The sequence below is a fragment of the Oncorhynchus mykiss genome, chromosome 17 (genome assembly GCF_057628025.1).
Source record: "Oncorhynchus mykiss isolate SJ-2025 chromosome 17, ASM5762802v1, whole genome shotgun sequence".
Taxonomy (NCBI): domain Eukaryota; kingdom Metazoa; phylum Chordata; class Actinopteri; order Salmoniformes; family Salmonidae; genus Oncorhynchus; species Oncorhynchus mykiss.
Window position 1 is genome coordinate 44,344,348 of NC_143038.1, and position 13,470 is coordinate 44,357,817.

Below are 13,470 nucleotides of genomic sequence, written 5' to 3' on the forward strand. Positions count from 1 at the left end.
TACCATGTAGGGATACAGGGTTGGGAAGGTTACTTTCTAAATGTAATCCGGTAAAGTTCCCTGTCCAAAATTGAAATCAGCAACGTCATTTTTAGATGACCCAAACTCAGGATCCATCAAACGCATTTGGAGTGTCTTTATAATGGTCTCTGACTTGTGGTCAGACTCGCTCAGGTGGAGAAAACTTATACTTGTGCCTTTTTTTAAATGCTGAATTCAATGTCATTGAGAAAACAGAAAGGTGTCAATATTTTTTATCCACAAACATCCTTTCTGAATTTAAAAGTAATCAAAGAAGTAATCATCTAGTTTTTCAAAAGTAGATGTAATTTGATTACAATATTTTTGCTTGTAATGTAACAGATTAGTTACAAAAATGTTGTAATCAGATTACATGTAAACTGAATATATGTAATCAATTACTCCACCAATCCTGTGGAGTTGCAAATGTAGTTTTCCCAATACTGGTACGAGGAGAGGCACTGGGATTATAGGTAACACAGTGAACACTTTCTGACCATTGTACATGCACATTGAGAAGTATGCTCTTCACACACATATTGTGCATATTGATTTACTCTGTCATAAACATATATTACTTCAAGAGAGTGCTGAGACAAATGGCTCCTTCACAGAGGGGTTGCATGGTGGCTCAAGTTGTATTGCGGATGCATTATACCAGAGATCCTCTTTCTTCACATAATGTCCTGCTTTCATGTAGCTTTTTGAAACCTATTCACCAGGTCTTTCTCTGAGCCTCCTTTAGTAAAGAGAATTGTAGTCAATACAGGCCTTCAATAAAAATAAAGACAAGTTTGAGTGGTCATGAAAGCTGGTTGCATGAAAGAAAGTGGTTGTTAAGTTAGTAGGTGCTTTGGGTCCATCTATAATTTCCTCATATAATCCCCCCTCCCTACCTATGTGAGGCAAGCTCTTCTTCATAAAAGAAAGACTTTCATCAATAAAAAGGCCACAGAGGATTCGTTTTCTGCGCTGTAGTGTAAGCAATAGGGACAGAGCAATATACTTTCACCAGCTGAATACTACATGGATTTACCACAATATGCGTACAATATCAAAACAGTATCAGTTTTCTGTATTTATATTTTATACAGAACATTTGTACAATTCCACAGACTCTAGGTTAACATTTGCAATTAAACATGTTTATTCCAAACAGAAAGACATCCCCATGGCAGTATACATTATCTTGTCTTGTTCAAAGCACAAGGCAAGAGATCCAACAGAAGAACATGTGACAAAAACAAATGGCGTGAGCCCCATGTCTATATCATAGGATAATCAACATGCCATACAGGAAGTTGTTATAATACTTAAAAGAAGTGGAACATTGTATCCCGGATTCAAGTCAAAGACTAAAGATTATATTGGTACACATGACAGACCAGAGTAGTTGAACAAGTTTCTAGACACAAGCATTTCACTACACCACAAGCATTTCGTTACACTCGCATTAACATCTGCTAACCATGTGTATGTGACCAATAACATTTGATTTGATTTAGACCGGAAACACCTAGGCCAAAGTAATAGAACAGATCATCTGAAAGGTGAAGATTTCAAATATTTTCTTTTGATTGGCTATATTGTTAAACTGTTAGATAACATAAATCTACCAGATGAATAAAAATACAGTACTTTCAGACTGTTTCCATCTCAGAGTTGAATTGTAAATCCTAGCCCTTGATGACTTTATGAGTCTGAACTGACTTTCACCTAAACCCCCTCTTCTTGCAGTTCTATGGATTATTCTACACCACTCGGTTTAAGCCCTGCCCCAGTTCTCAGAGTTTCCCAGGTGTCAAACCTATTTCAAATTGAGGGCAAAAGCAAAATAACCTTGTAAGGTTGTTATTCATGTAAAAATGAATAAGGCAGATATTGCTTTAGATACCCTCTTGTACAATACATGCTCTGGATTTTCTGGTCACTAAATAGTGTGAAAAGGCATCATAACAGTATTCTGGAAACATTGTAACCCATTGCAAGTAGGTAGCATCTCAATTGTCACAATATGTTGTTAGATGCAATTACAAATCATTCACAACTAAATGCCTTTGATTCCTTCTTATGTTTGTTAGTCTTACACTATATATTTGATTATATATAATTGTTGTCCATCTTATATAAAATGTGTCTACTATGATGAGAGATGATTAAATTTATTGTACACAATGTTTTTAACATTTCAATATTTAAATCAAAAGAAAGATTGACTTTCATCAGTCCCACAAGTATATTGTAACAATATTTCTCTCCACTCAAAGAGTGTATCATTTTCTACTGGTGAATGTCACAATAGTTATATCTGTTTAGTATTGATAAACCCTTTTTTAAATTAAGAAATCTTTGAAAAAGGAAGAACTGTTGTTATTGATATGTTTTACAAAAGAGTTTTGGTATATTCTCTCAATAGAGAAATTACTGTCTTAGGTACAGGAAAGTACACAGGTCCAGAAATAGATGGCATGTCTGTCATGATAAATTGTATGGCTATGAACAAAAGTTGGCATACAAGACAACTAAGATTCGCTGAAGAAATCTCTCTACCACCCCAGAATAATAGACCCAGAGGAGTTACCTCCATCCATCCCTTTATCACCCCGTCTTCTACTCCTCTCCATCCCCCCTAGGCTAGTGACAGCCTCTCATGGGGCTTCCTTGGCTCCTTCCTCCACCGTGAGGCCTTCCTCTTCCTTCCCCAACTCTCTCTCCAGCTCCTCCACCAAGTCCAGTTCCTCAAAGGAAGAGCCGCTGCCCACTGACTCGCTGGAGCCCCTGTCCCTGTGCTCCGTTTCGTTGATGGGCTCCTTGTGTTCCTCGGCCTGCCCCTGCTCGTTCCCGTCCCCCTGGTCCCTGTGGGGCAGTGAAGGGGGCAGTGAGGGGGCCGGAGACGTCTCTGTGTTCTCTGACTGCACCTGGCCGCTCATAGTGCTGCTGACATCACTGTGGGTCATTACACCTGCAACCACAGGAAGAGAGGTGTGAAGTGACATGGCGAATTGAAGTCATTTTCAAGAGTGAGAGAAAGGCTAGAGAGGGAGAGAGGGAGGGAGAAAGAGTGTGTAGACAGAGGCACAGTGTTGGCATCCTGACAAGATACTGTCCTTAATCTATGTGGTTGGGAGCCTTCCAGCAGCAAGCTAAATAATTACATCAACAACTATAAAAAGGGTAACAGACAAAAGATACAATTAGAGAAAGCGAGCTACAAGTACAAACTTTACCCTGTACATTTAATCAATAAGGCCTGAGGGGTGTAGTATATTGACCATTATAAATCAGGTAGTCTGGCTCCTGGATGCTGAAAGCCGTGCTATATCGTACATTATAAACTGGGTGGTTACATTGGTAACCAGATTATAATAGTAATAAGGCACCTCAGGGGTTTGTGATACTGAAAATGACCAATATACCGCAGCTAAGGTCTGTATCCAGGCACTCTGTGTACTGTCGTGCTTAAGAAGAGCCTTTAGGCAGGATATTTTTAATCAATACGCCCGAGGTGGTGTGGTATATGGCCAATATACCACGGCTAAGGGCTGTTCGTAGGCACAATGCAACCCAAACTACCCTGTTTATAATTAGACATACACTTGATATATTCCCACGTCACTCAACAGCTCACATACAGTAGGAGGTAACTAGCTACATTACAAACAGATATTTCATTGGTGTTAATGGTAGATCTGCAATTTTAGTACATTTTTAATAGAGGCTGACAAAATTGGGCCAGTTTGAATGTGGGCAGCAACAGGCAACAATAACAGTATACTCACTCACTCACTCACTCACTCACTCACTCACTCACTCACTCACTCACTCACTCACTCACTCACTCACTCACTCACTCACTCACTCACTCACTCACTCACTCACTCACTCACTCACTCACTCACTCACTCACTCACTCACTCACTCACTCACTCACTCACTCACTCACTCACTCACTCACTCACTCACTCACTCACTCACTCACTCACTCACTCACTCACTCACTCACTCACTCACTCACTCACTCACTCACTCACTCACTCACTCACTCACTCACTCACTCACTCACTCACTCACTCACTCACTCACTCACTCACTCACTCACTCACTCACTCACTCACTCACTCACTCACTCACTCACTCACTCACTCACTCACTCACTCACTCACTCACTCACTCACTCACTCACTCACTCACTCACTCACTCACTCACTCACTCACTCACTCACTCACTCACTCACTCACTCACTCACTCCTTCCTTCCTTCCTTCCTTCCTTCCTTCCTTCCTTCCTTCCTTCCTTCCTTCCTTCCTTCCTGTTGGATGGACTATGAATGGATGAGTGTATGCAAGACTGCAATGCAGATCTCACCTCCGAGAGGCATCGAGGATCTCAGTGAGTGAGGGAATCTTTGATATGCTGATGTGCCGCTGTAACCCTGTTCTGTGCATGGATACTGTGTGTGTGTGTGTGTGTGTGTGTGTGTATGTGTGTGTGTATGCGCGTATGGCATGTGTCTTGGGCCAGCTCCTTTATTCACAAACCCAGTCACTGAGATGTGCTCCTCTTCTGGTATTTAAGGGGAGCAAATCATAGTAATATGTTATTATGGGTTATTACAATCACATCACCCTCATTCTTTATGGGTCATTACATCAGAATTATATTTCTCTCTCCCCACCTATTAAGCATTGGTAAGACTGATATCATTGGTCAAAAGGCCCATTCCTACACAGTCAACCACACAGCAATATCAGTCAAATGATATCTAATGATGCCATACTGCCTGGTTACTCATTTAGTATTTCTCCAACTCACTCCTTTACTGGATGGGAAATGGCCGTGGTTTCTGCTGTCTGGTACAGGAAATAAATAATAAGTGCATTCATCACCAGGATGGACCATTAGTGTAATGCTACAAAGATAACATGATGAACTGGCCAATAATGCTTTCATAGTAATTAAGATGTGCCAAACGCTGAGCCTGATTCGCCTATGCTCACTAGTCCCTTCTGATGGATGAATATCCACCAGCGTCTAGTCATGATATCCTCCTAAGCTTGTTATGATCCAAGTGGTTTGTGTGAATGTGTTTGCGGGAGTGTGAATGTGTGTGCACGCGCGTGTGTAGGTCTAACGGCCCTGGAATGGAGATTAATGAATCATCTTGATCTCTTTCATGGCGAAAAGCTAGTCTGACCTCTGCCATTTCCCCGTCTGTATCATTTTGAGGCCAGAGAGATGAGTCCCTGCCTATCATGCTCTCGCTGAAAATTAGCACTGGCGTCTCAATTAGGCCCCAGCTCTGTGGTCATTGTGCAGAAATGGATGGGCTGAAAATAGACACAATTATGTGAGACCTTTTGGGCATTGATTAATGTAAGAAAGAGACAAAGCAAACAGCACGCCTCAAATCTCCCCTCCTAAACCATGTCCAAATGTCACTCACACCCAGTGAAGCAGGAGCAGGGCGGCAGGCTTGCTATTCTTCCTCGTGTCTACAGGACAACAACGCCTCCAGTGAGGAGTCGGCAACACCAATCAGTCACCTGTATCTCAATCATGTGATCTCTTCATGTAAACAAATACATCTAAAACATGTCTATCATGCTACTGTGACAGGTGTGTGATATAGGAGAGCATCCCAGGTTACATAGTCACCAACAGGGAATCACTGACACACACAAAGACAATCTTACTGCCCATTCATGTTGATGATGAACCGAAGAAAAGGTTCTCTATTGAAAGGCGATCATTGTTATATTCTATCTTCCAGCAGCCTTGGAGAGGTTAATTCATTAAGGAAAGATGGGAGATGAATCTTCTGTCAGCGTCCCAGAAGGGTAACAGGACACCCTGGGCCAGCCTCTCATTACCTTTGACATTTTAGTCATTTAACAGACGCTCTTATCTAGAGCGACTTACAATTAGTGCATTCATCTTAAGATAGCTCGGTGAGACAACCACAAATCACAGTCGTAGTAAGTACACTTTTCCCTCAAAAAAGCAGTTATCAGAAAAGTCTACATAGAGCCATGATGACATAGAACTCTATTCCACATCAGGTAACTGATGGAAGCAGTAGAGTCAGATTTTAAAAAACAGATAAAGAGACAACAGCGGGGACTGTGAAGAAACACAAACATACTGTAGGCACAGACACACACGCATACACACACATGGTAACATACACACTATACACACACGTATAGGGCTGTTGCAGTGTCCGTATTACCGCCACACCAGCTGACACGAGTCATGAAGGCAGTCAAATCAGATTTCATTTGTCACATACACGTGTTTAGTAGATGTTATTGCGGGTGTAGCGAAATGCTTCTGTTTCTAGCTCCAACAGTGCAGTAATATCTAACTAGTAGTATCTAACAATACACACAATAAACACAAATCTAAAGAAAATGAATGAAATTAAGAATATATACATATTTGGACGAGCAATGTCAGAGCGGCATAGACTAAGAAAATGTAGAATATAATACAGTATATACAGCTGAAGTCTGAAGTTTACATACACTTAGGTTGGAGTCACTAGAACTTGTTTTTCAACAAATACATACATTTCTCTTAACAAACTATAGTTTTGGCAAGTTGGTTAGGACATCTATTTTGTTCATGACACAAGTCATTTTTCCAACAATTGTTTAAAAGACAGATTATTTCACTCATAATTCACTATCACAATTCCAGTGGGTCAGAAGTTGACACTAAGTTGACTGTGCCGGAAGTTTACATACACCTTAGGCAAATACATTTAAACTCAGTTTTTCACAATTCCTGACATTTAATCCAAGTAAAAATTCCCTGTCATAGGTCAGTAAGGATTACCACTTTCTTAACATGCACTCAATTAGTATTTGGTAGCATTGTCTTTAAATTGTTTAACTTGGGTCAAACATTTTGGGTAGCCTACCACAAGCTTCCCACAATAAATTGGGTGAATTTTGGCCCATTCCTCCTGACAGAACTAGTGTAACTGAGTCAGGTTTGTAGACCTCCTTGCTCACACAAGCTTTTCCAGTTCTGCCCACAAATTTTCTATGGGATTGAGGTCAGGGCTTTGTGATGGCCACTCCAATACCTTGACTTTGTTGTCCTTAAGCCATTTTGCCACAACTTTGGAAGTATGCTTGGGGTCATTGTCCATTTGGAAGACCCATTTGCAGGCTGATGTCTTTAGATGTTCCTTCAATATATCCACATAATTTTCCTACCTTATGATGCCATCTATTTTGTGAAGTGCACCAGTACTCCTGCAGCAAAGCACCCCCACAACATGATGCTGCCACCCCCGTGCTTCACTATTGGGATGGTGTAGTTCGGCTTGCAAGCCTCACCCTTTTTCCTCCAAACATAACGATGGTCATTATGGCCAAACAGTTCTATTTTTGTTTCATCAGACCAGAGGACATTTCTCCAAAAAGTGCGATCTTTGTCCCATGTGCAGTTGCACACCGTAGTCAGGATTTTTTATGGGGGTTTTGGAGCAGTGGCTTCTTCTTTGCTGAGTGGCCTTTCAGGTTATGTCGATATAGGACTCGTTTTACTGTGGATATAGATACTTTTGTACCTGTTTCCTCCAGCATCTTCACAAGGTTCTTTGCTGTTGTTCTGGGATTGATTTGCACTTTTCGCACCAAAGTACATTAATCTCTAGGAGACAGAACGCGTCTTCCTGAGCGGTATGACGGCTGCATGGTCCCATGGTGTTTATACTTGCATACTATTGTTTTTACAGATGAACGCGGTGCCTTCAGGCGTTTGGAAATAGCTCCCAAGGATGAACCAGACTTGTGGAGGTCTTGGCTGATTTGTTTTGATTTTCCCATGATGTCAAGCAAAGAGGCACTGAGTTTGAAGGTAGGCCTTGAAAAACATCCACAGGTACACCTCCAATTGACTCAAACGATGTCAATTAACCTATTAGAAAAATATATATATATTTTGGCAATTCACAGCGTTACCATCGAGTCTGCTTAAAGATAATGAGAACCACAGCTCTGAAGCACCGTATGCTTTTCTTACAGGTTAAATGCTCGAATATTAGTGTACAGCCAAAATATTTCCCCCCAAAATTGCTTGATTGACATAAAATTGGACCAACCCGGAGCACTATAGTTGCTACATTTGTTTTCCAAACTGTCGCTACCATAGCAACCATCTGCAGTTAGTACGTTTACATTTCCATGCTTGTGAGACCTGTAACAGAATATTCTTTGTTGTTCCAGTGCTAGTTGTTTTTTTACTACTTTTTTTCTATGAATTTGCGGTTCCGTGTTTAATATGAGTGCTGGACCAAGCAGCAAGAAACTGAAAATCTACCACTTTTCACCACAACAAATTCAAAATTTGTGTCTGATCTGCCATTCAAACGTAGCTCTTGCTAAGGATGGAAATGTCGAGAGGCATTTCAAAACTGTTCACAAGAAATATGAAAGTGACTTTCCAGCTAAAAGTGAACTACGTAAGAGAAAAGTAAAAGAGTTGAGTCTCAACTAGCTGCCCAACAATCGATCTTTACAAGTCCCAGCTCAAAATTGCATACTAGCAATGCACAAGTAACCATTCCAGGATGGAGAAATGGTAAAAGAGGCCTTTTTAGAGGCAGCAGATGATGATTTGATGATTTCAAAAATAAATCAGAAATCATTTCTGCTATTAAGGATATTCAGCTATCCAGAAATACTGTTACACCGCGCTGTGAAATGGTGGATGAGGATTTGAGGGAGCATCTTAAAAAATACATAAATTAGTGCGTGTTCTTTCACTTTAATTTGATGAGTAGGCAGACATGATCGACACATCTCAGTTTTGCATTTTCATCAGAATGGTGTTTGAAGATATGACTGCCAAAGAGGAACTGCTCAAAATCATATAGTTGAAAGGAAAAACTCAATCGGAGGACATTTTTGTGACATTCAAGGACTTTATTAATAGCACTCAGTTACCCATTTACAAACCTGTGTAATGGAGCACCAGCCATGACCTGCTGCATCAATGGGTTCATCAAGTCAAAATACTGGTCCACTCTTAAGCGATGATCACCTGGACACATGCTTGAGGCTAGCAATCAGTAGCTACAACCCAGACTATGCAAAGCTTGCTGACAGCATCATCCAATCAATAAGGTGAAATGTTATTTAATATTGGCGAGGGCAGAAGAGGGGGTAGACCACGTTAGGAAGAGGGTGGAAAAAGTAGATCCTATGTAACTAAAGTCTGGGCACCCCTGGTCTAGGGTGTCAGGTAAGGTAGTGGTGATATGATCCTTGACTAGTCTCTCAAAGCATTTCATGACGAAAGAAGTGAGTCCTACCAGGTATAGTGGATAGTAATTTAGTTAATTTACCTTTGCTTTCTTGGGTACAGGAACAATGGTGGACATCTTGACGCATGTGAGGATTGCAGACTGGGATAGGGAGAGATTGAATATGTCCGTAAACACCCCAGCCAGCTGCTCTGAGGACTACGTCTGGGCCCGGCAGCCTTGCGAGTGGTTAACACACTTAACAATCTTAATCACGTCGGCCACGGAGAAGGAGAGCCCGCAGTCATTGGTAGCGGGCCGCGTCGGTGGCACTTTGTTATCCTCAAAGCAGGTGAAGAAGGTGTTTAGCTTGTCCGGAAGCAAGACATCGGTGTCCGCGACATGACTGGTTTTCCCTTTGTAGTCCGTGATTGTCTGTAGACCCTGCCACATACGTCTCGTGTCTGAGCTGTTGAATTGCAACTCCACTCTGTCTCTATACTAACGTTTTGCCTGTTTTATTGCCTTACGGAGGGAATAACTACACTGTTTGTCCTCGGCCATATTCCCAGTCACCTTGCCATGGTTAAATGCAGTGGTTCGCACTTTCAGTTTTGCGCCTTAGCTGCAAATTCTAGGCATTATCAAGTGCTTTTCAAATTGTGAATGAGTGACTGATGTAGTGTGTACAGTCTGCACACAAAAAAAACAAATCATCATTAGAGTCACATCATGCAGCCTTACAATATATAAAACATCAAAACATATAGCCCAATGTTTGTAGAACAACTAAAGTTACATTAATAACTCTAAATTAAGTAGCCCATAGCCATTTGGCATAGCCAGATCAGGACCTAACATAAGGACAACTCAGAGTATGCTATTCTATCTCAAGGCCATCAGACTGTTAAACAGCCACCACTAACATTGAGTGGCTGCTGCCAACACACTGACACTGACACTGACTCAACTCCAGCCACTTAAATAATGGGAATTGATGGGAAATGATGTAAATATATCACTAGCCACTTTAAACAATGCTACCTTATATAATGTTACTTACCCTACATTATTCATCTCATATGCATACGTATATACTGTACTCTATATCATCGACTGCATCCTTATGTAATACATGTATCACTAGCCACTTTAACTATGCCACTTTGTTTACATACTCACCTCATGTATATACTGTACTCGATACCATCTACTGTATCCTGCCTATGCTGCTCTGTACCATCACTCATTCATATATCCTTATTTACATATTCTTTATCCCCTTACACTGTGTATAAGACAGTAGTTTTGGAATTGTTAGTTAGATTACTTGTTGGTTATTACTGCATTGTCGGAACTAGAAGCACAAGCATTTCGCTACACTCGCATTAACATCTGCTAACCATGTGTATGTGACAAATACATTTTTATTTGATTTGTTCTTCTGAAATAGACTACATTTTCTTCATATCATGTTTCTTTAGACCTGTCTAATATCAATAATGGATTTATTGTGAAGGTGTAGGCTATATTACATGGATTTATTAGACTTGTTAAAATGTGAATGCTCCAAAGGTCTGCATCAGTGGCTTGTAGGCTGTGTGTGGAAGCCAGGAGATGCTAAATGTGTTTATGTTAATTACGGTCAATTACCGTGAGACAGACAATTATTTGCTTGACAATCACCAGCTTACGAAACTTCCTGACCGACACAGCGCTATACACGTACACATGGATTTTGGGTTATAGATATGTGGTAGCGGAGTAGGGGCCTGAGGGCATACACTAAGTGTGTTGTGAAATCTGTTATGAATGTATTGTAATGTTTTAAAAATGTGTAACTTCCTTAATTGTAATAAATACAACTACAAAGTCAGTGCTAGTAGTCAAAGACAACTCCCCTTTTGTGTTCATGGCCCCCCAAAAAACTAATCACACTGTATTATGGACCATATAGTATCACAGGGGACCACAGTGCAATACACAAACAGACTCTCTGAGCCCCTCACACAAGTCCCCCCTCCAATCAGATCTCTCCATCTCACAGCAAGCTCATTATCAGGTCCAGGGTTCAGCGTATCTGAGCCTGTCTAATATACAGGGACTACGTCTATATGAGAGGTGTTCTGATGATGGGGTTATTTATGGCATATTATTAAGCTGAGAAACATCCCATTTACCAGCCAACAAGTCCATACACAGCAAACCCATTTGGTCTAACAAGGGAATATGAGGCAGTGATCCTTATTCGGCCTGAGTTTTTCCGTTAAGGGGGCATCCTAAGCCTTCTCAATGAGAGGGAGGAGATGAGGACGTGTAGGTCCATGGAGTTATTATATATGTGTTGTATTTTACATTTCTCATTCTGTAGAAAACATCCATGCCAGGTATAGTGGTTATGTTCTACCAGCAGCGGAGATGGGAAATAATTGGTCTATTTAAGGTAATGGGGCGGAAAGCCCCCAGGAAGATGCTTCCAACCAAACCAGACTACTTTCACCCACGAAAAACTGTAAATAAGTCATGACAAAGCTCCCAAATTGAAGCAGACTATGCTTTGGAAAGTCTTTTAGATAACATTTGCTTATATTAGTTGCTAAATTGGGCCCAGTGGGAACGAAGAGAGGAGAAGAGAGGGGGGTTTTAAAGGAGGATAGCTGGAGGTAATTAGAGACAGACACGACAGAGGCAGGCTGGGAGTTTGAAGAGGAGCATGAGGGGAGGGGACTGTGACAGCAACAAAAAATAGAATAAAAAAAAAAAGACTAAATACACCTATTCTGTCATCTACCCACGCTATCCACAGGAGAAGGCTGCAGCAGGTATCTTTCTATATTAAGAAGAGAAGACCGGTCTGACATTTGTGTTTTACTAACATTAGTCTGTTTGTTTTTAATGAGGATTCTTGATGGGGAAAGCAGAAACACTTAGATTTGCAATATTACTTCCATACACAACTTCATTGGTTCTAGACTAAATAACTATGTAAGACAGCAAAACACGAAAAGGAAAAACTGGCATTTATATTGTAATGGTTCCTAATGCACTATTGACATGTTAGCATTTCAAAGATCCATCAATTACAGTAAGTATGTCATTTTAAGGGCAATATGTAAAACTACATATTTTGCTGTAGCTAGCACACCTGACACCTCCCCCTTTCATTAGCCTTGATTAAAACAACAAGATCATATGTAGGAATAATGACATAACAATTACATTAAAGATATGATAATTGTTGCGTAATTATATAGCAATTAGAGATAAATTACATTTAGTAGGACTAAATTATAGTGTAGCCATCTCTGTACTACTACTGGAGGATAATAATAAGAATAATGTCCTATTGACCCAGACATCCTCAGTTCAGCTCAAACAGCTCATCAAGGACAGATGATGGCTTTGCACTGCATGATCCCATGGTTTCGGAGTGCGAGGGAAGCGTAATGTTTATCCATGAAGACCACTGGTTTGTGTGTCTTTCACTTTACTCAGTGCATGCGGGTGCAAATGACTTCCATAACTACCCTCGACATGGGTTTGTGTTCTAAATTGAATCCCCCTATTGTGCAAGTTGGACTAACAATCTCTCACATTTCAGCGTTTGTGAATAATCATGCACAGTCTGCAACGTTTCGCCAGTGTTAAAATAAATACTTTAGTACATGCAAAAGCAGACCCTCCTCAAACAGGAACACTTGGTAAACAGGTATCCTGAGGTACAGGTGTAAGACCTACAGAGAATATTAATCATCTCATTATGTGGCAACATAAAAAAAGAACACATCTATTTTTGTAGTATCCTTGTGTATGTCTCCTGCGTTAAGAAATAAGCAGTAATTTACATAGCAGTGATCATCATCATATATAAAGAGCACATGATTTGTATTGTCCTTCCTCGAGTCTAGAGAGACGTTGAGCACACAGTACAGCAGTATGTACACTACTAGTAAGTCCACCATCCAAGGTGGTGTATTTGAGTTACAGGCTGGCTGGCCACACACAGGTAGGTCTGGGTGGAAAGTCGAACAACAGACACAGCGAGGCACCGCTGATTGAACTGTCTCTCATTAGGAAAACACACTCTCTCTCTCTCTCTCTCTCTAACATACAGTATAATACAGAGCCATGAGTGCATGGAGCTCCCTTCCATCAAATACAGCGCAAGTGAACAGCAAACCTGGTTTAAAAAA

At 40.7% G+C, this 13,470-nt stretch overlaps 1 protein-coding gene across 1 annotated transcript in view; it reads right to left on the reverse strand.

Annotated features, from left to right (window-relative positions):
- Positions 1–1,144: 1,144 nt before the first annotated feature.
- LOC110494271 (testis-expressed protein 264) overlaps positions 1,145–13,470 on the reverse strand; it is a 159,882-nt gene continuing 147,556 nt past the window's right edge. Inside the window, exon 4 of the mRNA XM_021569215.3 lies at positions 1,145–2,983. Coding sequence (XP_021424890.2) covers positions 2,670–2,983 — 314 coding nt within the window. The 3' untranslated portion in view covers positions 1,145–2,669. The remainder of the gene's footprint in view (positions 2,984–13,470) is intronic.